The sequence below is a fragment of the Fusarium vanettenii genome (assembly GCF_000151355.1).
Source record: "Fusarium vanettenii 77-13-4 chromosome 8 genomic scaffold NECHAsca_17_chr8_1_0, whole genome shotgun sequence".
Lineage (NCBI taxonomy): Eukaryota > Fungi > Ascomycota > Sordariomycetes > Hypocreales > Nectriaceae > Fusarium > Fusarium vanettenii.
The window spans coordinates 538549-562545 of NW_003315868.1; the positions used below are offsets into that span (position 1 = coordinate 538549).

Sequence of the window (23997 nt, forward strand, 5' to 3'; positions counted from 1 at the left end):
ACATCTTCTCTTCATCCTTTCATACAGCTACAGCTCGTATCAAAGGACGAAGCCCTCCTACTGAAACAACAACACCACAACGAAGCTCATCAAGCACCAACGGGTATGTACTGATGCTGAACTACTTCAAGCTCAACAAGAACTAACTCGCAGGAGAACAACCAGCAACATGTCGGTTCACGTCATGCCCCGTTCTCTGCCCGAGGACAACAACAGCACCATCATGGTCGTGACCGTCAGTGCTGGTCTCATGGTCATCGTTATGGGCATCATCGGATATGTCGTCTTTGTCGCGAAGCCTCGCCCCGTCCGCAACAACGACAACGCCAACGTTGGCGGCCCTGCTCGCAACAATGGCCGTCCCGCTCGCACCGATGGCCCCGTTCGCACTCTCCACTACACCAACGGGTCTTGGGAGCGTTTCCCCCAGGCTCCCATCCGCGAGGGTTTTGCTATCCAGTACCTTCGCTGGATCCTTGAGCGTGCCCGCGCTGTCACCGGCCGTGACCGCGCCCCTGACAACGAGGCCCAGGGCAATGGTGAGAACCAGGACGCCGGTGCTCAGCAGCAGATCGCCAACGGCCGTGGCCAGGGTCACGACGGTCCTCGCCCTGCCACCGCCTAGGCACAAACACGACAACCTCCATTGAGAAGCAACAAGACAAGCCAACCTTCCTCGATGGAATCAAGTCAGCACCTGTGGGATGATATGAACATGGGATGGAATTGGGGACGACAGAGAGAGCAAGGAACATATGGGGTCTGAGTGGACAGGGGGAAAGCAAGGTTCATCTCGATCAAGTAGACCGCCAAGAAAAGTCATTGACACACTTTGCCTGATTGTTGTGAACTGATGTCCGTTACTGATACATACAAGAAGCATCCTTCCGAAGCGTAGACTGCCCTATCCCGAGTGTTCATAAAGTACATGTAGGAAGAAGCATCCTTGCCCGAGTATGCGTGTATATGTCAACCATCTATTTAGCCTACCGGCGCCCAAACAGATCGCTCTATATGTAATTGTACAACCGACTCCGTGGAGATTCCCATTTCATTAGCCTCGTACCAGCCGCGCCGTTTTTCCAAGATGATTAATTCATGTGCATTGAGACCCCTCAATTCATACTCCCCATGCCAAAGTTGCCAAACAGTGAAGTAGGAAGCTGATTCTGTGGCTGGTTCATGTTCCCCCACATATCCCAGTTGAGAGTCGAAACGTCCAGATAGCCACCCAGGAATGGATCGAGGTCCGTCATCTGGGCCACCGATGTTGGAGGTTGAGTAGCTGGCGGCTGAGGTGGTGGTTCAGAGCTGCGCCCATCATTGGTGAGAGCTTCGCGGACACGGTATATAAAGCTGGGGCATTCGACTGGTTGACCTGCCTGTCGGAAGGCTTGCTCGCGGGCTTTCCATGCCTTTAGGACAGTCTGAGCCTGTATCACGTACACCTTTTGACTCATGTCCAAAAGCTCTGGGTGAAATCGGTAAATCTTTTCCACCATACCCCAAGCGCGGTCCGCAAGAGAGCCAGTCGGGCGCTGGCTGAGCTGCTTCGTCATGACGGTGAAGATGTCGATCTGGAAGTGGAATTTGACAAACCACAAGAACCCTGCGTGTTCCATTACCTCATAAGCATTGGTGCTGTGCTCATTGTTCATCAATACAATCTTGAACAGGTTGTCCTTCTTGTTAAGGATCTCGGTCCCCCATTCTGGTTGCTCCCTCATGGGCACTAGCATCTCTCTCATCTTGCTGGTAAGCATTGGACGTATCGCGAGGGCTGCAAGGTGGATAGGTCCAGCAGAGGGATCGATGTAGCGGGCTTCAACCTCCAGCAAGCCCTTCTCGAGGTCGTCGACAAGCTCTCGGTACTTTTCGATGGAGGGAAACATATCAGGATCTCTGTCCTCGTAGTCATCGCCCATAATGGCAGCTTCCAATCCTGGGGTGCCATGGAGGGACTCGGCGTGGACCAGAAACTTGGCAATCTGGTAACCGATCAGGCAGAACGCCATCTCTGTTGGGCCCTCGCGCGGTTGAATGGGTTCGTTCGATCCAGGGAACAGGTCCGCGTCGTTCACATTCTGTGGCATTCTGGTGTCCCAGCTGCTGGGGAGCATCGAGTGGCTAAGCCCGGAAACCAGGGCATTCTTGGCATCATGTAGAATGATCTGCCACCACATACGTCTTCGCATCTCGGTTTCAAAGGCGTTGAGGTTCAAGAGTTCGCCATCACGGTGATATCCCATCTTTTGGGCGATCCGGACGACCATTCCGCTAAGGATCCAGGCGGCATGCCTGTCGTAGCGGTTCTGAAGAGAAAACTATAACCGTCAGCACACGTCAAGACTGTTGAAGCGCAACATCTCACCAGATAAAGCAGCAATGCCTGCAAAGCTACCATGTCGTAGTTTTTGAGAAAGTTGAATTTGGTTAATGCCATCTTGGTTCCAATGGTGTACTTGCGTAGAGCGTCATCGCGCGAGCATCCGAGCATCTGCGTCGCTTCGGCATCGGAGAGAGACACCGCAGCCATGGTGAAGATGGAGAACAAGAGGGCCTGGTAGTTTAGCGGAATATTGTTCATGTTGGTCGCCGCTTCCATCACATATGGCTGTACTGATGGGACGTGGATGATTTTGGTCAAAGGGTTAACGCGGTCCACAAACAACTGCCAGAGTCGAAAGACATGGACTGGATCTGGCTGAGGATCCTCGTTGGATCCGCTTGAAGCATCCGAAGGGAGGAGAAGGTCGATGTTGTAGTCTGGGCTCAGATCCTCAGAGCCCATTACACTACAATCTTCGGGGTCGTCGGTATCGACAATCTCCTTCATTGCTTGGAGCTTGTTCCGAGCGTCAGTTTCGCAGACTCGTTGAGACACACTGGACATGCTCACCTCTTCATGAATGTTGGCCCACAGATAACTATCCATAAATCGCACGCCGCCTTCTTCCTTGACCATCTTTCCAGTCGGCTTCCATTTCGTCTGGGCGTCACAGTTGTTCGGGGTGCTAACCATGACATCCGACATGGCACTGTTCATGGCCGGTGAGGCCTGCGCCGATGGGGATGGCACGGTACCATCGGCATACTGCTTCAGCAACTGCTCACATCGAGCGAGTCGCTCCTGAAGGTCTTGATTCGGTCTCCGACGCTTCCTTGCGGGAGCTGGAGTGCTTGGTGTGCACGTAACATTGGCCTGGCTTAGCTGGTAAGTTGAAGTTCATGGAACCTGAGGCACAAAGAGCACAGGGACACAAGGCAGACACGGAAGGCATCAAGAAGCCAAACAAATGACGCGGGCGCGATATGGATAAGCGAAATGCAGCGGGACGGGCTAGGTAGCTGACGCACCTTGATGCAATTCGAGCAAGGCGTGTTGCGGTCGCATTTGATCTTGCGATGCTGACACAAGACGCAGGCCAACACTCTGGGCGCCTTGTGAGATCCAGGCGTCGTCGTTGTCGACATGTCCACAGAACTCGATGCGCTTCACTTCAAGAAACGTCTCACATGCCAAACGGTAGGTGTTGTCGCGGAAAGATAACGTTAGATCTCAGAGTAGAGGCCCTATGACGCTGACAAGAGCTCCACAGGGGCTAGGATCATGAGAGAGTGAGGGGGAGGGGCAAAACGATTTTTGCAAGAGAGCCAGGAGGGTTCGTACGGGACGGGACGAGACAGGAGGATGATATGGAAGAGCCGGCTTGTCCGTACCAGTGGCGATATCTAAAGGCCAAGCTGGCGCGAAGCTGCGGAAGAGTTGCACAAAGCCGGTGCCTGGCGAAGGGATGGATGTTGCAAGGTAAGGTGCCAACCAGGCAGTGCCGGGTCCCCGCGGACTGTCTGTCAGTGGTAGCCCGTAGGTAGGTAGGTGGTGTGCTAAGCAGGGGCGTCCAGTCTCATGCGCCGGAACCAGCGCCTCCCGTCAATCAATCAGATGAGTTGACGACAACTTGGGCTGCGCAGAGGAAACGACAATTACGGGGGGTGTGAAGATCAAGATGGGAAGAAGAAGCTGCGCTTGAGAGGGAGCCAAAGAGCCAGGGAACGAGAACAGGGTTCGCCAGGAGGCTCTGGGAGTACTGGGACTCTGGAGATGAGAACAAGAGCTGCGTACGTATGCGACAGACAGGGGTTTTCCGAATCCGTAATGCGCGTGTTCAAAGGTCGATCCGAAAGAGAAGGATGTTTCGGCTGCTGACAGATTGCCAAGGGGGATGGCTAGACGTCGTTTGGCAATCTGGTGGGAGGTTGATGGATGATGTGAGCCTGTGACGACAGGACGGACGCCGTGGTCTCCGGACGCCGACTACCTGGTAGGTATTTTTGCCTGGAGCCTGCCGCTTTTCGATAAACTGCGTGACTGAGTCCAATCGAAGCTTCTAGCCTGGATGGGCCAATAATGCGCCTGCCTGCCAATCCCTGTCTCTTCCGAAAACGAGGTGCCGCAGCGAAATAACGGAGGGCAAATCAACGGGGTTTCGGCCGTTGGCGGCGGAGGTGGAGGTGGAGGTCGGCGGAGTTGACAGCAAAAATTCCGTCCAAAAGGGAAATGCAGGGGGGCGTGAAAACTGCTAACTTGGGACTCAGCCGGCGAGGAACGGCGGAAGAAACGAGTTGTGATATACTGCGGACTTGAGGAAGTTTCTGCAGACTCGACTCGATCAAATTTGCGCCGTTCAAATGAGTCAGAATGACTCGAGACCCGCGATATTCAAGCCCTGGCGTAAGACGGCGCTGGATCCGTGACTCGATGAGACAACTGAACCTACGCCAGTATTGCAAAATGCGCGCTCGGAAAGACTAGGGACAGATGCCAATGATACCTGCGGCCCCGTCGTCGCCGTTCGGGTTCAAAGATCGTCCTCTCAGGTTGGGTAGTAAGAAACTAGAGGGTTTTCGGGCACGTGCGCCGTGATGCTATCAGCTCAGCTAAGTTTGGCAAAGAGAAGATTCGGGAACTCGATCCAGAGTTTCGAAAGCTGGTTTTGAACTGTCAAAAGTCCGCAACAAAGCGCAATGACGTTGAATTGCTTGGTAAGTAAAGATAGGAACTTGGATCTTATGGTTTTTCTTAAAGTTGGCAGGGCCCAGGAAGCAAGTAACGGCAGGCAACCCGAAAAGAGCGGCAACACGGATGCTTCGGAAGCTTTGAGCTAGGGAGACACTGTGGGAAAGCTTAATCTGCCACCCAGTTTTGCCGTATCAGCCAGCTCTCCCACAGTGCGGATCCCTTTGCATGACCCCATCTTTTCGCATTAAAGTTGCAGTTTCCGTGTTTTGGATAGCGTCATGCAAGTAAAGCCGTAGGCATCTAACGGGGACGGACGGATCTTCCATTTCCCCGGTCGGTAGTGCTTCGGCCAATGGCGTGTGCCCGAGTTCGGCTGATTTTACCCCACGCAATTTTTGGGGCGAGTGTTGCTTTGCGACGACATCTGGGGCCGACCATCGGATGAAGCTATCCACAACTTTTTTCAACGTCGCTCTTTGCAACTCCTCAAGCTGTGGCTGCCTACACAACTATCCCTTCTAATATTTAGTTCTTAAGGATATCAGGGTTGTATAGGGTCGACAAGCTTTCATCATGACACCAATTGTAAGTTGATACACTCATTCACTCTCGTCTTGCTTCCTGACTCACATGCGCCAACTACAGCGAAGAGCCGTCGCTCTCTCGACTGTGTCTAGGCTTTCGAGTCTCTCGGGACAGCGCCTCGTCGTCCGATCTCAGTCTCTCTCTGCTGCTGTCTCTCAATTCCACGCCTACTCGACGTCTCGTCCTCTCCGACAACAGGCATTCCACTCGCAGCTTGAGAATGCGCCCAACGCCGCCGACCTCCTCAATTCCCTCGATGCCGCCTCCGCAACAGCTCCCTCGACTCCTCAGACCCTCACCGAGAAGATTGTACAGCGGTACTCGGTTGGCCTTGCCCCTGGCAAGAAGGTCAAATCTGGGGATTATGTGACTTTGCAGCCTGCGCAGTGCATGAGTTCGTCTCTTCACTTCTCTCCAGATGAACCTAGCTAATTACCCTCTAGCACATGACAATAGTTGGCCGGTCGCTTTAAAAATGATGTCTATCGGCGCCACCCAAATCAAGAATCCGTCACAAATCGTTATGGCAAGACACTCGACTATTCCGATACACTACACTGGTTGTTAATTACTGACAGGCCTCAAATTCATCAGACACTTGACCACGACACTCAGAACAAGACTGAGGCCAACCTGCGCAAATATAAAAACATCCAAGAGTTCGCTGAGAAGCATGGCACCGCATTGTAAGCTGGTGGAACTGTTGCGATAACCTCCACTGACTGGTACTAGCTACCCAGCAGGGCGAGGCATAGGCCACCAAATCATGATCGAGGAAGGATATGCTTGGCCAGGAAGCCTTGCTGTGGCATCTGATAGTCACTCGAATATCTATGGTGGAATTGGGTGTCTTGGGTTCGTTCATGAATTCGAAGAGTGGACTAAGATTAACATGATACAAGAACCCCTGTCGTTAGAACAGACGCTGCCGCTATCTGGTCAACGGAACGTACCTGGTGGCAGATTCCCCCGATCGCCAAGATCACGCTCACCGGACTGTTGCCCCCTGGAGTTACAGGAAAGGACGTCATTGTTGCCCTCTGCGGTCTCTTCAACAAGGATGAGGTTCTGAACCATGCCATCGAGTTCGCCGGATCAGATCAAACAATGCACAGCATTCCCATCGACGACCGTCTCACAATATCAAACATGACGACAGAATACGGTCAAGGTTGCCACTCCTATCCGAGATCTTGAACCTCAAAACATCTCCGTTGATAAGGCTTAGTAAGTCAAGATGGCCCGTGGTCGAGTGAAGGCTACTAATATGGGATTAAGTCTTGTGTCATGTACTAACTCCCGGGCCTCTGATTTGGCTGCCGCCGCTCGCGTCTTCCGGGAGGCCGCCAAGGAGGGCAAATCGGCCAAGGTTGCGCCCGGTGTCAAGTTTTACGTCGCTGCAGCATCCATCTTGGAGCAGAAGATTGCAGAGGAGGCCGGCGATTGGGACGTTCTTCGCGAGGCCGGTGCTGAGTTCTTGCCCAGCGGCTGTGGCCCGTGTATCGGACTCGGGACAGGCCTTCTTGAAGAAGGCGAGGTTGGCATAAGCGCATCCAACCGAAACTTCAAGGGACGCATGGGCTCGCCGCTTGCAAAGGCATACCTCGCCAGCCCAGAGATCGTTGCTGCCAGTGCCATTCAGGGCAAGATTGCTGGGCCCGGCTGGTACCAGAAGCCCGAGGGCGTCGAGAAGGTCATCATCGGAGAGGGCAGCGGAGATCATGTGGCAGACAAGGCCCTATCCATTGAAGACGCTCTCGACAAGATCATTGCAGAGGCTGAGAGTATGATTGCTGTTGCTGAAAAGGACGGCTCCGGAGCAGAGGCCGAGACCGCTGCTCCTGCTTCTGAGGCTGAGGGGGAGGGGGAAGAGACACTCACAGACATCATCCCTGGCTTTCCTGAGAAGATCGAGGGTGAGATTGTGTTTTGCGACGCCGACAACATCAACCGATGGCATCTATCCGGGTGAGAGCGAATCGCCGTTTTAATATAGTGAATGGACTAACAAATGATGCAGGAAAATACACTTATCAAGATGGTATAACCAGGGAGCAGATGAGCGAGGTGTGCATGGAGAACTACGACCCCGAGTTCCGCAACACAGCCCGCGCAGGTGACATCCTCGTCGCCGGCTTCAACTTTGGTTGTGGCTCATCCCGAGAGCAGGCCGCGACCGCGATTCTGGCCAAGGAGATCCCGTTGGTTGTCTCAGGAAGTTTTGGCAACATCTTCAGCCGCAACAGCATCAATAACGCCCTCCTGGGTGTTGAGGTGCCACGCCTCGTAGAGCGCCTCCGCGAGACCTACAAGAACGACGCCGAGAAGCCCCTCACGCGCCGCACCGGGTGGAAGCTCCTCTGGGATCTCCGCCGCAGCAAGGTGGTTGTCACCGAGAAGAACGGCGAGACGTGGAGCCAGAAGGTTGGTGAGATGCCTCCCAACGTCCAGGAGATCATTGCTCGCGGTGGCCTCGAGAAGTGGGTCAAGGCCGAGATTGAAAAGTAGACTGGGAATCATGGAGACGGCGGTGCTGTTTGACCTTGGAGTTGGATACTTTTCTCATCAGGTACGCAAGATTATCTGGATGGGATCCAAGGAGGTTGTGCTCTCTACATCTTGAACCAAGGCGAAACGGTGCCGTACGTGGCTGTGATGCGAATCTCGACCTATTTCTGAGAAGGGAACATGTTACTGGAGGAAAGTGTAAAAGGAACAAGGGTGTTCAATTTGCTCATCTATGCTTGACTAAGACCATAGTCACGACGTATTAGCTACGCCCCCGAAAAATTGTCCATGTGAATCTATGCTCGCCTCATTGGCTCATTAATTCCTCCTCGTAAACTCCTCGCCTTCTGCTCATCAACCCTTCACATTTTCCTCGCTAAATCCTCTCTAAGGTATTGATTATTCATCCTCTCCCCCCTTCGCACATTGCCTGCTTCATGACCACACCTCATCTCAACTCCGCTCCAGCATCTCTCGCTCGCTGGCTCTCCCTCCACAACGACTTCGGCACCATGGCGACCCAATACTTTGAGACCAACGTAGTGAGCGAGAGTCGCGATGAAGAAAGGAGCTCTTTACATCGGCATCAAGATCTGCGACGGCGTCGCTACCGCTTCCCATGACGACTTGGCGCGCGTGTACGCTCTGAACAAGACCAAAGATCCAGTGAAAGATATCGTGCTAAAAGGCAACACCAAGAGAGACAGTACAACACAAGCCAACCCAAAGATCGAAGAGGACCCAGAAGGACCTGAGCTCTCCACCAGAATCCGGGAGAGACTCACCCACCGACAGAGTACCGTGGCGAGGAAGAGAAAGATGCTATAGACCAACTGGCCGCTGGTTGCATACGCGGATTGCTTCACGGAACCCAACCCCAAGAATGGGATCTTCCCTCAACGTTCATCGGTACACGGTCTCCCCGGTAGCATCTCTACGGGATACCCACGATTCTTGTCCCCGCCACCAACAGAGGGAGTCTCGCCGACGCTCCAGAACTGGGACCGGTATGAAGAAGCATCGGAGCACTGGAAGTGATGGGCATACCAGATGTCGCCAGCAGCCCGCAAGATTTGGCTGGAAACCTCCACGTAGCTCGGGATCACTAACTCTACGAGTTCGATTGTCAACCATCGCTTGACGAGAGCTACGCCTTCCTAGGAAGCTCTGACGTTGCTCAAAATCATCTTTGAGGCGGGCACGTTTCTGGTCATAAAGGCGGTCATCCAGTTCAGAATGCATTCCCGACATCCCATATGAACAAGTGGAAGTCCCAAGAGGACGGGCGGACGAAGGCTCAAGTTTTCAAAGAGAGCCAGCACCACAAGGGTCTCGATAAAGCCATGATGAAAGCTATCAAGAAGAGCGAGAAGCCCCGAATCAGTAAAGCGGGAGTCAACCACAACTAAGCACACCAAAGATGCTACGACAAAGAAGCGTAAGCGCTCTGATAAAGGGAAACCAGCGGTGGAGGCAAGCAACAGCCACAATAAAGACGTCGGCGCTCATGACAATGCCGACCACTTGGCAATCCATGAAGAGCTCAAAGAGCTCAAGGAGGCTGCGAAGGCCAAGAAGGCTGCCAGAAAACGTACCTAGTGCGACTCTCTGACAAAGGCCACCCTTCGTTTATGAGATTAGGAAAGTATGCAGAGAAAACTTTGTAATCTTTTATGAACGTTGTATAAAGTTTGCACTGAGATGATAGGTAACTTTAGTACTCTTAGATGAATTGCATGACAGAACGAGGTTGCTGGAACGAGCCGGCGTCGGCTACGGCATCTGGGGATGCTCAACGACACAACATGAATGCTCGAAGTCGGCGCGATGGTGATACCTAGGAAGGCCGGCATGGGAGGAAAGACAGACATGAGACGGAACGTTCTTAGGGATCACACACGGGATGGTATTGACCATAATTATCATCTTACGCGACAAAGACAGATTGTGAATTTAGATTTGTCATTTCCTATTCTGAAAACATGGATCCTATCTCTGGACCAGAATCCTCTTCATCAGCTTGTGCCGATTTGCCATCTTCAGGCTTTTGTTCAACCGGCACAAGCGACATCCTCGCCTTCTTCCGAACCACCCGACGATGAGTAGCGCTCTTCAAGTGTTGCTTCCAAGCCTCCTCAGTCATCAAGACAGTATGGCATACCTCGCACATGCGTTTGCATGGCGTCGCCTTGGGAGGTGGATTGCCCACCTGCGTGAGAACCTCGTTGGCCAAGGGTGAGATATCAGCTGGTGATGGACGCTCCTCGCCATTGAGAAACTGCTTTGCTAATCGAACAGCAGGGTCGACAACATTTTCGCCGTATTTAGAAATGTCGGTGCTATCGAGGAGGTAAAGGCTGCCCATCGCCTCGGGTCCAACCTCTCGTAATCGAGGTATCTGCTTGAGTCTGATCCAGCGAGTCTGGTAGACAGCATATCGCCTTGTGGCCGTCTTCATCTCCTCGAGGGCGGCATTATTCAGCTTCTCAAGCTCTGAAGCCTCTCGACCCTCGTCCATGGCAGACAAGTATGGCTCAAACTGCTTGTATCCGATTGACTGCCAGATGCCCTTTGTCATGTCGAGTATTCGGCCCTCTGCCTCCTTTTTATGCTTAAAGTCATAGAGTTCTCGGACTTCCTGCATGAGCCCGCCATTTTGCATCTTGTCAACTCGTGCGTCAAGACGCGCGCGCAGGACTTCCCGCTCCGAGTAAACCCAAAAGAGAAGATTCTCCCAGGGCCTTCGGTTGCCGTCTTGCTGCGCCGCCGCTTTGCGAGCCTGTTGCTCCGCATAGTATTCAGAGGCACGCTTGCCAGTTCTGAGATAAATCTCCAGAGATCGCTGGATCTTGCGGCGATCGTTAGGGTGCCAACGATCAGCCATCTCGGGGTCAACCTTGCGCAGCTCATGAAGCATAACTTCGCCTGACTCTTGCAGGATGGGAAATGACGTAGACGTGTCCAGTTCAATGTCCTCTAGGATGACCTCTTCAAAGAGGATGGGGTCAACGTAATACTGAGAGCCGCCCACAAGAATAGGCAGACGACCTCGACCACGAATCTCCCCTATCACGTGGTTAGCCTCTCGCCTGAAGTCGTCCACGTCCCATGGCTGCTCATCCAGTGAGATGTGGCCCAGTAGATGGTGAGGAACTCCACATTGTTCCTCGGTTGTGATTTTGTTAGTGATGATTGGGAGTCCATTGTAAAGTTGCATGGCATCGGCGTTGATGATTTCACCATTCAGCCGAGTCGCAAGCTCAACTGCTAGCTGCGGAACTTGTTAGAAACTCCAAGAATAAGCAAGATATTAGCCAACATACCTCAGACTTGCCCGTGCCCGTGGATCCCAGCACGACCACGAGGGGTTCAGCTGGAGGTTTTGAAGTGGCCATTGTTGCAACATTGCGTCTTAGCAAATGTCCCATGCGTCTCAGCATTTAAGAGAGAAAAAATAGACTTCAACAGCGCATCGCGCGTGCCTATCTTTCTTTAAACTCAAGCCCAGAGCAACAACAACTTAGTTATTAAAATTGGTGCGTCTCCAAGGATCAAAATGCCACAGCCGGTGACCGGGATATGTTTAGGCGCAATGTTCCAGAACAGGGGGAAGCGGAGACCATTTTAACGGAAAAATTGCGGCGGCCCCGTGAAAGCCACACAAAAATGGCTGAGACCCCTTTTGTGCCTTCCGTTGTTGGACGCTTGGAAGGCGGAGGAAGCAAGGACAGCTGGCTAAGGTGGGTCACGTGCTCACTCCACTCCCAATATTGGACACATCTACATTTTGGCCATTGAAGCCAGATCGCCAACCTCCGCCCCCCAGCTCTCCTTTAATTCTCCCATCGACCCTTCAAATCGCCTGGGCTCTGCAAGCTAGGCTTCCTCTTCCTTTTCTTTCTTTATTCCTTCCCTTGGATGAATTAATCCAATTCTTCTCCTCCTTCCTCTTTGTCGTCTGCCGTCGTCACCATGAGTTCCCGTAAGTTGCCTCTCCTGGTTCTCCTTTGCGCGGAGCTCCCAGCTTCGCCAGGCGAGCATGCGCGACAGCTGAGGATGCGCGCAATTGGCGATTCGCATCGCCCCGATTGAAATCAAGCTGACATGCCTTTCTTGCGACACAGTCCGTTTCCTTGACTTGGTCAAGCCGTTCGTGCCGTTCCTCCCAGAGGTTCAGCAGCCGGAGACCAAGATCCCCTTCAATCAGAAGCTGATGTGGACCGCCCTTACGCTCCTCATCTTCCTGGTCATGAGCCAGATGCCCCTTTACGGCATCGTCTCCTCCGACAACTCGGACCCTCTATACTGGCTGCGAATGGTCATTGCGAGTAACCGTGGAACCCTGATGGAACTGGGTATTACCCCCATCATCTCCTCAGGCATGGTCTTCCAGCTCCTCGCCGGTACCCACATGATCGATGTCAACCTCGACCTCAAGTCGGACCGCGAGCTCTACCAGACCGCCCAGAAACTCCTTGCCTTCATCCTGTCCGCTGGTACCGCCACCGTCTACGTCTTCAGCGGCCTCTACGGTCCTCCTTCCGACCTCGGTGCCGGTATCGTCTTCCTCCTGATCCTCCAGCTGGTTGTCGCCGGTATGATTGTCATTCTCCTCGATGAGCTCCTCCAGAAGGGTTACGGCCTTGGCAGTGGTATCTCTCTGTTCATTGCCACCAACATCTGCGAGTCCATCATGTGGAAGGCTTTCTCTCCCACCACCATCAACACTGGCCGTGGTCCCGAGTTTGAGGGTGCCGTCATTGCCCTCTTCCACCTCCTCATGACCTGGCCCAACAAGCAGCGCGCTCTCCAGGAGGCTTTCTACCGCCAGAACCTCCCCAACATCATGAACCTTCTGGCCACCCTCGCCGTCTTCGCCGCTGTCATCTACCTCCAGGGCTTCCGCGTCGAGATCCCCGTCAAGTCCTCGCGCCAGCGTGGTGCTCGTGGCTCGTACCCCGTCCGCCTGTTCTACACCTCCAACATGCCCATCATGCTGCAGTCCGCTCTTTCTTCCAACATCTTCCTTATCAGCCAGATGCTCTACTCTCGCTTCTCTGAGAACCTCCTTGTCCGTCTCTTCGGTGTCTGGGAGGCCAAGGACGGTTCCTCGCAGCTCCACGCCGTTTCCGGTCTTGTCTACTACATGTCTCCCCCTCAGAACCTGAAGGAGGCTCTCCTCGACCCCATCCACATGAGCGCCTACATTGTCTACATGCTCGGTGCCTGCGCCCTCTTCTCCAAGACCTGGATTGAAGTTTCCGGCTCCAGCCCCCGTGACGTTGCCAAGCAGCTCAAGGACCAGGGTCTTGTCATGGCTGGTCACCGTGACCAGAGCATGTACAAGGAGCTGAAGCGCATCATCCCCACTGCCGCTGCCTTTGGCGGTGCCTGCATTGGTGCGCTCTCGGTCTCCAGCGACCTTATGGGAGCCCTGGGCTCCGGTACCGGTACTCTCCTTGCTGTCACGTAAGTTTATCATATCAATACACCCAAGTCAAGACACACTCGCTAACTAGTTGCAGTATCATCTACGGTTACTTCGAAATCGCCGCCAAGGAAGGAGATCTTTCCGGCATGAAGGGCATGATTATGGGCTAATCTCAGCCACTATGAAGCCAATGGAGGGCACGATTGATTCAGCCTTGGCATTGGCGCCTGCTTCAGACAGGCGAATGTGTATTAACAGAAAAGAGGAAGAGAAAGAAAATAGTTATACATGGTTTTTTGTTTCCTTTTTACAACCACGAGCCAGAGGAGTCGGGAGAGTGAGGTCAACTTGGATTGGAAATGGCATTGGGACGGCGATCAAGGGATGTCGTGTCAAGATTAAAACCACACATGTCTAAATATCTGTCATTATGGGTTTCTTCGGAGGGGGTGGCCATGTATGTCAAAGGCCACGCGTTGGTGGTGGACAAGGAGGCCCATTGTACCTAACTCGAATGATCTATGAATGACAAACTTAATGCTACAATGCGTACGAGTTTCGTCATACTATTGTGTATCATGTCTTGAATTTGGTGTTTGACAGACCAGTATGACGGGTTGTTGCAACTATCATGACTACAGGGTAGGGCAAGATGAAGAGTATGGGGTAGATGAGACTCATGATAGCATCCATACATGGATGGGTGCCCGGCTATAGAATGACTATTAACTTGCCTGCTTAGTATATACCATGAGAAGATACATGGAATTTATATAATATTAGCTTGTCAGGACTCCTTTTAATTCCTCTATCCCTAGGTTAAGATATCTTGTCCAAGGCCAATACCAACCAAGTTGGTCAACCAAACACGTGCAGCAAACACGCTTGGCCAAGATTTCGCTAGCAACTTGTATGTGCTACCATAAACAGACCATGGGGGTTGGATCGGCCTAGAGCTACATATCATCATCGACTAATTATATTATGGACCCTGGTGCTGGGGGAACAAAGGCAGGTCAGAAGCAATAGTTCAAGAGGGTAACCTGCATACTCATAATGCAACAAACACAATCACGTTGGTCAAAAGCAACTCCTCTTTTGTATCGTCCCATGATGCAAGCCCCCAAGTCCCACAGGCCCTGCATGAGTGAGGCCAGGCCGGAAAGCCAGAAGCAGCAACACAAGCGACCGTGAACCAACGAGACGACCTCTATTAGCACAAGCAAAAGGTCATCAAGTGCAAAGTAATCGGCGCGCGTTGTATCAATTGGCCGAGCTTCCCTGAGCGAGGTGATGTATGCAGGTATGAGGCGGTTACGCGGGAGAGGAGCTGCGTGCAACCCACACGGGGAGCAAGGGGTGAACCGGAGTGCAACGCGGGATCGATGGTGTCAGCGCCGCCAAACGCGATGGTTCTTATCCCTACAGGCGAGAAACCCAATTGGCGAATAAAACAGGCCCCAAGGCTGGAGGGATCATGAGGAGCATTATCCCTCCGGCGGTGAGTAACGGCTTGTGAATGCATGTCAGGTTTAGGGATAGCGACTAGGCATCACTTCCTAGGGGCCGGAAGAGATACCCAAAGAGAGCCAATTACGAGGAAAGGCAGGGTGACATTGGCCAGGGGCCGGGTGTTGAACAGAAAGCAAGACTGACTTGACGTTCGGAATCACCAATAAAGAGGTAGCACAGATCTAGGCAAGTTAACAGGCGGACAAAGATCAGCAGTGGTGGCCCTCAGGAAACAGCCCTTGGTAACGTGACAAACAAAGGGCATTGTTTGGAGAGTGTTAGCTTAGCCTGCTGGCAACGGCGGGCGACAACGGTCGGATGGGTAAGGGCCAGTGTTGAAGAAAAAGGTGGCTGGGAGCTAAAGAAGGCCTAGAGCTCACATCCAGAGGTCTTCTTTTCACGTTTGACGCAGAATCTGGTCGACGTCAGAGACTGAGGAATTCTGCGTGACTCGAAAATGTGTGCAGAGAAACAAAGAGCTGTTTCTGTAGGCTTGGATACGGTTGGAAGAGAGGTCTCGCATTTCTTGGGTTGAGGTGCGAGTTGCACATCATTCACCACCCATCGCCAAACAGAAAAGCTTGTGACACAAGTTCCGAAGCTGCTTCTTCGGTTAGGCTGGATGCGAGCCTCAAGAGGTGCTTACGCTCAGGCCACGGAGCGGCATGTTCAACCCTCCTCTACGATTCAATCCCTGCTCATCCTCAGCTTCAACAAAAGGGACCTTTCACCGGCTCTTAATGGCCTGCAGCAATCGTCCGGTTCTTGAGTGCATTGGATCCCATCCCATCGTGGGGTTTCGACTGTGGGGAGTTGACCACCCCCCTCCCTCATTCCTCTCAGCGCGAGGGTGGTAGCTGGGGAGGTTGTGACACTGGAACGCGAACAGTACCATTGAACATCTGAACAGAGTGACCGAAAAACTGGCCCAGCTCGCCTTGGCGAGGAGGATTGGCTCAGCAGGTAATGTATCGACAAGGGTTCGACATTGTATATCCGTGGTACCGTACCAGGAGAATTTTCTGCAGAGCCTCGTGGTGGCACACCAACCCAACGGCCGGTCTGTGACGATGGTGCCTGTCCTGCCATTTCGGATGCCGACGCCTTTTTGAGGCTAGTGATGGAACGAATACGACCAAAGCATATCAGAGCCAGAGCGCAAAAATGACCTTTGTTGTTTAGCTTATCAAGAACAACATTCGCGACGGGGCTACTAGTCACGGCCGAGTTCTTGACACGAGGGGGGATAAGAGAAAAGAGAAGACAAGGGGCATACTAGAAAAAAGGGCGCCGTCTCGGTAGAAGAATGAACAACATCTGCCAAGAAGACAACATCAGACGAACAAGACATGGTGAGACCGATCTCGATCCCAGCTGGCCGGTCGCCGAGTCTACCGACTCCAAAACGTCTGTGTGTGGAAATTGGACATGGGAGAATAGCATTCCTCATGGCTCATGTTGTCGTCTTAACCACGTTCCTCAACTTGCAGAGCAAAGCTCACGAGCCCTCAGTTTGTCTCAGCTATCATTCTCCAGCTCTGTCTCTGCCCTTGGGACATCTCGTCATGTCCTATTTTTTTTTTATCGACTCGGCCGTGAAAGCCTCGCCCTGGAACTGCGAGTCAAGACAAGCACGGCAGCTAATTTGCTTTTCTTGTCCCGTGCTTCTCTCAAGAGGGAGGGGTACGTCATCTAGAGATAAACTCATTGTGACGAGTAACCTTTTGACCAGGGCGTGCTGTCATAGTTGGGTTAGGTATTCATCTCAACGTGCGCTAACAAAAGGCCGATGGGATGGTTCTTCCAGGAGCTCGGTTCGGTTCAATTCGAGAATTTGACATTCATGGATTTTCGCATGTCCCGGCATCCCATCTCAGCCAGTGTGAACCCTTGTCCCGCCAGTTCCTTTTTCCTGCTGCGAGCATGATGATGACGCCCCGTGATTGGGGAATCCTCAGCAACAAGGATTTCGATTCGGCTGCCGTCAACAAGCAGCAAGTGACTTGCTTGCTTGGATCCATGGATGGAAGGCTGCAGTGCGACATGGTCCTGAGGAATTGCGAGGCTAGAATCTTGAACAACGCCTCATTGGAGCGGAGTTTGACGGCTTCGATTTGTCCCCGCAGCCCATTCACAGTCAGAGCTGGGGGCTCCGCCTTTCGCATCATCTGTTGTTTTGAAGGGAACATGCCGGATAGACACATCCATTGTTTACCGGGTAGAGCGAGAGAGGGCAATCTCCAAGTCAGAGCCAGCAACCCAAAGCTACCAGCTACCAGCTACCAGCTACCAGCTGCCAGCCTGACTGCCGTAAAACACAACATGGAACAACCCAGACCTTCGAGGTAGTAACAGAGCTAGAAAAGGTTTCGCGTGCTCCATGGCTGCTTGGAAGCCCCACCTGGAAGCTGGCTACGATTCATTACTCCGTAAGGTACTCCGACCTGGCAGCTAACGTGCTTTGCTCGCTCCCTGGTTAGCAAGGGAAGGCGCTGTCCCGTCGTCACTGACCGACCGACAGTTCTTGGGTCCATCCATCCACATCCACATCCACATCCATTGTTTAGTCTAGCTTCTACAACGGCCGTACATTCTTCCCGCCTCTTAATACTCCCGCCCCCTCCCACCCACTCGCAGCCCGCCTCACTCCTCTCCCTCCCTCTTCCTCTCCAATCGTAAAACTTTATTGGCAGATCTGTTATTCTTCTTCTTCTCTTTCCCTTGTTCATTGGTCTTTATCTTTTCTATATCTTTACTTGGCTGCAGAGCTTGAGCTGTGTACACGACCGAACACCGGGAAATCTAGACCGTCATCCCCCCATCGCATCATTGTGCTGCTCGAGAGATCCAGATCTTGCGAAACTTGGGGCGCCGCGTACATACACACTATCAATCGAGAGCTCTCCGCGAACGACCTCTCTATCCGGGTTCTGCAGCAAAAAGCAACGTCACGCCACGCCCAGGCCAATGCTGCTTCTGAGTGGCAAGTGAACTGATACTGGAGACTCCCAAGGCTCGACCCTGATTCCTCAACCCGGCGGAGACCCCAGCAAGGGACTACTCGAGACCTCCGAGGCCGCAGCCACAGCCGCAGCTGTTGCTGGTCCCGCGCCTGCAACCGCCTCGACGAAATACCCATCCGTACCCGCGCCGGCCCATCATTAACGGAACCAATTCTTCCAAAACTTGCCACCCCAATTGTCGCGATTCCACCTCGAAACCCGCTCCTCCTTTTCGGCTTTCGCGCCTGTCTCTCACCCCAAGCTTCGAGGTGAGCTTGACAGACGCCCCATATCAACGACATCATGGGATTCGCCCAGGATGACGGGCCCATATGGAATCCCCAAAAGGGCGACTTCAGCCTGCGTTTCCAGCACCAGTATGTCCTGTCTCACCCCCGGTTGTTTCCACTCCCGCGCGTTTCCATGGTTGGCTGACTCGATTGCCGCGCTGTAGCTACCTTCAGATCCTATTCCCTCTGATCGCCCTCGTCTTGTCCGTTGCGCGCCTCTCTCAGCTGAGCATCTCCCGCATCCTCACTTCGCGGTCCGCCTCCAAAGTCAGGTATAGCCAACTTTCTAGCCAGGACCGCCGCCACAGTCACACCGATCTACCTCCCGAGCGCGACCTCTTCAATGACGACACCGACGACGATGACGAAGCACTCGAGATTAACGGTGGCCGTCTGGCCCTGGTCAAGACCACTACCCGCGGCTCTATTGTCCAGGCCGACAGCCCCCCTGGTCAGCGCCTTTCGCAAGTCGTCGAGGAGCTGGCAGTCGCCTGCCTAGTCGTTCTTAACGCCATCAAGCTGGTTTATCACATCGACTCCAAGCAAAACGGCCAAATCGTCGCTGTTGCTGGTCTCATCAATTGGTCCTACATCCTGATCCTCACAACCCTGCGCCTATTTTTCGGTAACACGAAATGGCGAGTCCCGCATCTCTGGAACCACACTGCCTTCCTCTATGGCGTCAATTGGCTCTTTTTCCTCTTTGTATTCCGCTCCAGCGTCATCAGAGACCTTACACAGCTCGTCCGCGCTGTGTTCATCATCGAGTTTGCGCTCATTTCCTTGCTTTTCAGCATGGCAATGACCACTAGGAAGGGCAACAAGACGGTTCTAATGGAATGGGAGGACGGTATCGAGCCCTCGCGCGAGCCGCTCGCTAGTTTGTTCTCCCTTGCCGTCTTTGGCTGGGTTGATGCGATCGTCTGGAAGGGCTGGAAGGCCCCTATGGAGATGGAGCATGTCTGGAACCTGCTGCCCAAGGACAAGGCCGCCGCTGTTGTGGCCGACTATCGCGCAATGAAACAGACGGGCTCACTGGCGATGCACTTGCTCAAATACTTCAAGAGCTTGCTCTTGACCCAGTGCTTCCTGGCTGTTGTGGCTGGTATTTTCACCTTTGCGCCCACTTTGCTCCTGAAGGAGATTCTACAATACGTTGAAGATGACCAAGGAAGGCCAAGAAATGTTCTTTGGCTTATGGTCATCGGACTTCCTGTCCTGGATCTTGTGCGCTCCTACGCCGACAACGCTGCGCTGTGGATTGGCCGAAAGATTTGCATCCGAGTCAAGGCGATCATTATTGCTGACATCTATGCAAAGGCCCTCCGTCGCAAGGCAGCTTCGGGCAAGGACAAGGTTTTACTTGATTCTGACAAGTCTACCAAGAAGGATGAGCCCCAGAATGGTGCTATTAGCAAGATCAAGCGGGCCCTGAGCATGAAGAAGGAAGATAAGAAGGCCACTGCCGACGATGCTGAGTCCGCCAACGGCAGCATCAAGGATGACAAGAAGGATCCCAGCGCTGACGAGCAGGCGAATCTGGGTACCATCATTAACCTCATGTCGGTCGACAGTGTAAAGATTTCCGAGGTCACGGCTTACCTGCACTTCCTTTGCGCATCTGCGCCTACGCAGCTGATTGTGGCCATCGTTCTTCTCTGGAGGGTCATGGGTCTGAGTGCCATTCCTGGTATCATCGTCATGGTCTTCCTTCTGCCTGTCAACTATGGTCTTGCCAGAGGTTTCACCATCACCTCAAAGAGAATCCTCGCTGCGACTGACAAGCGTATCAACGTCACCAACGAGGTCCTGCAGAACATCCGCATCATCAAATACTTTGCTTGGGAGGAGCGCTTCGGCCGTATCATTGACGAGAAGCGTCAAGACGAGCTCAAGGCTTTGCGTTCGAGGTTCATGGTCTGGGCTCTCGCTGTCGCCATCTGGAACTCGGTTCCTGTCCTCATCACCTTCTTCTCCTTCCTCGTCTACACCCACTTTGAGGGCAAGGATCTCCGACCCTCTGTCGCCTTCACGGCCATCTCACTCTTCATGCTGCTCCGTGTCCCTCTTGATCAGTTTGGTGATATGTTCGCCCATGTTCAAGAAACCAAGGTTTCTATTGAGCGTGTTGAAGACTTCCTCAAGGAGGAGGAGACGGACAAGTACATTCAACTCGGCCTGGACAACGTTGACGAAGAAGGTGTCAGACGCATGGGTTTCAGTAACGCGACCTTCATCTGGGGCGGTAAAGATACCGTTGCCGAGGACGGCTCCCGTGCTTTCCGCCTCATGGACCTGAACATTGACTTCCAACTCGGGAAGCTGAACATTATCGCGGGACCAACTGGATCAGGAAAGACGTCGCTGTTGATGGCTCTTCTGGGCGAAATGACAATGATGGAGGGCAGCGTCTACTGCCCCGGTGGACGCAGCCGTGAAGACGTTCCTACAGACCCCGAGACTGGCCTCGCCAACACGATTGCTTACGTCGCGCAGTCTGCGTGGCTGGTTAACGCAAACATCCGGGACAACATTCTCTTCGCGACCCCCTATGATGAGCAACGGTACCGAAACGTCATTGTTGCCTGTGCGCTTGAGCGAGACCTTCAGATTCTTGACAACGGTGACGAAACGCTGGTTGGAGAAAAGGGTATCACGCTCTCGGGTGGACAGAAGCAACGTATCTCCCTTGCCCGTGCGCTCTATTCCAATTCGGCTCACCTGCTCCTCGATGACTGCCTCAGTGCTGTCGACTCCCATACCGCACAGTGGATCTTTAGCAACTGCATCAGGGGCCCGCTCATGAAGAACCGTACTTGCATTCTCGTCACTCACAACACCACTCTCTGCGTTCCCTCATCCGACTACGTTGTACTTTTGGAGAACGGCCGCGTTGATATTCAGGGATCTTCCAAGGATGTCATTGCCTCGGGCAAGCTTGGTGAGGAGATTCAGAAGTCGCGTCCCGGTTCAGCCAATCCCTCACGGATCCCGTCTCGTGTGCCATCAAGCGTTGGTGACGATGATACCATGGTCAATGGCCAGGGTGATGCTCTCGACGGCGTGGACAGCTCTAAGAAGGACGAGAAGAAGAAGCCCAAGGACGCCATGGAAGAGACCAAGGCCACTGGATCCGTCAAGTGGCCCGTCATCAAGTACTACCTCCAGTCCATGGGAGCTTGGTGGTTCTGGATCGTTGCCTTGTTCGTCTTTACCACGCAGCAACTTTCGGGAGTCGCAACAAACTTTTGGGTTCGAGAGTGGGCGAACCAATACGTTCCGGATACAGAAACACAAGGAAACGCGTCAGAGCAGCAGATGGCTTGGAGCCTTCAGTCAAACTCGCACGCCACCTCGACTTTCTCAACTACATCGTTTGCCAACGTGGTCCGACTGGGCAACTCGCATGACCAGTTTGCTGGACAGAGCATGACTCCGGCAAAGCCTGTTAATGTCATGTACTACCTTTCTGTGCTCGCAGCGATTGGAGCTGCAGGCGCACTTGCGGCTTTGATTAGAGATCTCTGGGTATTCCTGGGTTCTCTGACGGCATCTGGTCGCATTCATCGCCGCCTGGTAGGATCAGTGACGCGAGCTAGGTTCAAGTTCTTTGACGTCACGCCGCTGGGACAGTTGATGAACCGCTTCAGCAAGGATCTGGAAGCGGTCGATCAGGAGATTGCTCCTGTGGCGATCGGTGTCATCAGCTGCAGCATCTCGCTCGTGGTGACAGTCGGTCTGATTGCATCTATTACCCCCATGTTCCTGGTTGCCGCAATTTTCATTGCTGCTCTCTTCTATGTCGTGGCCGCCTTTTACCTGCGAGCATCCCGCGACTTGAAGCGTCTCGAATCGGTCCAGCGCAGCCCTCTCTACCAGCAATTTGGCGAGACTCTGAGCGGTATGACAACAATCCGTGCCTACGGTGATGAGCGCCGCTTCATCAGGGACAACTTGGAAAAGGTCAACACGCAGACCCGACCCTTCATCTACCTATGGGCCTGCAATAGGTGGCTGGCTTTCCGGGCAGACGTGATTGGTGATTTGGTAGCCTTCTTTGCAGGCGTCTTCATCATTCTCAGCCTCGGTCAGGTCGACGCTGGTGCGGCTGGTATTTCCCTGAGCTACGCATTGAGCTTCACTGAGAGCGTCTTGTGGTTGGTGCGACTGTATGCTGTTAACGAACAGAACATGAACTCGATGGAACGTATCAAGGAATACCTGGATGTGGAGCAGGAGGCCGATGCCGTCATTGAGGACAACCGACCACCCAAGAACTGGCCCCAGAGCGGATCCGTCGAGTTTGTGGACTACACAACGAGCTACCGCAAGGAGCTCGACCCGGTGCTTCGAGACATCTCGCTCAAGATTGAGCCCCGGGAAAAGGTTGGCATCGTCGGAAGGACAGGTGCTGGCAAGAGTTCTTTGGCACTGGCCCTCTTCCGAGCACTAGAGGCGGACAAGGGCAAGATTCTCATCGACGGACTGGAGATTGGCAACATTGGTCTCCAGGATCTGCGAGAGAATATCACGATTGTGCCACAAGACCCGACACTGTTCCACGGAACGATCCGAACCAACCTGGATCCGTTCAAGATGTACGAGGACAAGGAGATCTTTGATGCACTCCGACGGGTGCAACTCATCGGACCCGACGAGCCTAGAACGGTGCCACCAACTCCGACAGCCACCAACTCGCCAAGCTCACCTGTGGCCAAGACCAACAAGAACATCTTTTTGGATCTTGAGTCACCCGTGACAGAGTCGGGGTCCAACTTGTCGCAAGGACAGCGACAACTCTTGTGTCTGGCAAGAGCAATGCTCAAGGCCCCTACAGTGCTAGTGATGGACGAGGCGACAGCATCCATCGACTACGCGACAGACTCGAAGATTCAGGAGACCATTCGAGAACTCACGGGCACGGTGATTACAATCGCTCACCGATTGGCAACGATTGTGGATTACGACAAGGTCCTTGTGTTGGACAAGGGTCAAGTAGTGGAGTACGCCCATCCCTGGGAGTTGATCAACAGGGAGGACGGCACATTCCGAAGCATGTGTGAGATGAGCGGCGAGTTGGAGGTGCTTATCAAGGCAGCCAAAAAGAAGTGGGATTCCGGACGTCTAATCGACGTGGACTCATAGGAGAGGAGGCGGAAGCAGATGGAAGAAGAAAAGTGCCAAGTGTAAGCTGAAAGGCAATGAAAGACAAAAGGGAGGCTTCTTGTACGATGTATGCATTGCATTGCAGAGCCGGTGGGGGTTGGTGTTCATTACAACTGGATTCATTTTTTTATTGAACAATTACAAGCGACAAGACGGCGTGGCTATAGAGGATACCACCTGAGTCTTGGATAAGCAAGTAATAGACAGTAGTTCTTATTTACTAGAGCTATTTTACGTTGATTCACTCTATTGAGTTTTGGTGTTGAGTTGATGCTCCGAGCTCGGGGCGGACCGTGAATGTGGAGGTGGGGCCGAAGCGGAGTAAGGTTAACCACGACCTCCGCAATTCGGCATGTTGACCTTGAAGGGTATGGGTGCTTGCATGAACTGGCTGAGAATCAGACAATGCCTGCCTCTAGAATGTGATGCTCTCAGGGTTGCTTCGTTTGTGAGATGGTGCTTATTAGATAGGCCATTGTAAGC

At 53.2% G+C, this 23997-nt stretch overlaps 7 protein-coding genes across 7 annotated transcripts; 4 read left to right on the forward strand and 3 right to left on the reverse strand.

Moving 5' to 3' along the window:
• Positions 1 to 169: 169 nt before the first annotated feature.
• NECHADRAFT_83444 (uncharacterized protein) lies at positions 170 to 625 on the forward strand (the record flags this gene model as incomplete). Its single annotated transcript, XM_003046903.1, has 1 exon — positions 170 to 625. One exon carries the CDS (start codon positions 170 to 172, stop codon positions 623 to 625), a length of 456 nt encoding a protein of 151 aa, XP_003046949.1.
• A 237-nt stretch (positions 626 to 862) lies between these two features.
• On the reverse strand, positions 863 to 3572 carry NECHADRAFT_62595 (uncharacterized protein). The gene is made up of 4 exons (XM_003047068.1): positions 3358 to 3572; positions 2900 to 3202; positions 2372 to 2845; positions 863 to 2324 (listed from the first exon to the last, which is right to left on the reverse strand). The coding sequence occupies exons 1-4, from the start codon at positions 3472 to 3474 to the stop codon at positions 1116 to 1118; spliced, it is 2103 nt and encodes a 700-aa protein (XP_003047114.1). The 5' UTR covers positions 3475 to 3572; the 3' UTR covers positions 863 to 1115.
• Positions 3573 to 5593: 2021 nt separating this feature from the next.
• On the forward strand, positions 5594 to 8113 carry NECHADRAFT_95300 (uncharacterized protein; the record flags this gene model as incomplete). The annotated part of the gene is made up of 9 exons (XM_003046904.1): positions 5594 to 5605; positions 5666 to 5999; positions 6049 to 6125; positions 6200 to 6291; positions 6338 to 6460; positions 6508 to 6776; positions 6828 to 6852; positions 6884 to 7573; positions 7657 to 8113. The coding sequence occupies 9 exons, from the start codon at positions 5594 to 5596 to the stop codon at positions 8111 to 8113; spliced, it is 2079 nt and encodes a 692-aa protein (XP_003046950.1).
• A 1969-nt stretch (positions 8114 to 10082) lies between these two features.
• On the reverse strand, positions 10083 to 11508 carry NECHADRAFT_95301 (uncharacterized protein; the record flags this gene model as incomplete). The annotated part of the gene is made up of 2 exons (XM_003047069.1): positions 10083 to 11225; positions 11437 to 11508. The coding sequence occupies 2 exons, from the start codon at positions 11506 to 11508 to the stop codon at positions 10083 to 10085; spliced, it is 1215 nt and encodes a 404-aa protein (XP_003047115.1).
• Positions 11509 to 11926: 418 nt separating this feature from the next.
• NECHADRAFT_70864 (uncharacterized protein) lies at positions 11927 to 14108 on the forward strand. The gene is made up of 3 exons (XM_003046905.1): positions 11927 to 12095; positions 12238 to 13582; positions 13639 to 14108. Exons 1-3 carry the CDS (start codon positions 12086 to 12088, stop codon positions 13712 to 13714), a joined length of 1431 nt encoding a protein of 476 aa, XP_003046951.1. The 5' UTR covers positions 11927 to 12085; the 3' UTR covers positions 13715 to 14108.
• Positions 14109 to 16897: 2789 nt separating this feature from the next.
• Positions 16898 to 17616, reverse strand: NECHADRAFT_83449 (uncharacterized protein; the record flags this gene model as incomplete). Its single annotated transcript, XM_003047070.1, has 2 exons — positions 16898 to 17328; positions 17568 to 17616. The coding sequence occupies 2 exons, from the start codon at positions 17614 to 17616 to the stop codon at positions 16898 to 16900; spliced, it is 480 nt and encodes a 159-aa protein (XP_003047116.1).
• Positions 17617 to 18361: 745 nt separating this feature from the next.
• On the forward strand, positions 18362 to 23757 carry NhYBT1 (uncharacterized protein; the record flags this gene model as incomplete). Its single annotated transcript, XM_003046906.1, has 2 exons — positions 18362 to 18435; positions 18513 to 23757. The coding sequence occupies 2 exons, from the start codon at positions 18362 to 18364 to the stop codon at positions 23491 to 23493; spliced, it is 5055 nt and encodes a 1684-aa protein (XP_003046952.1). The 3' UTR covers positions 23494 to 23757.
• Between the last annotated feature and the right edge of the window lie 240 nt (positions 23758 to 23997).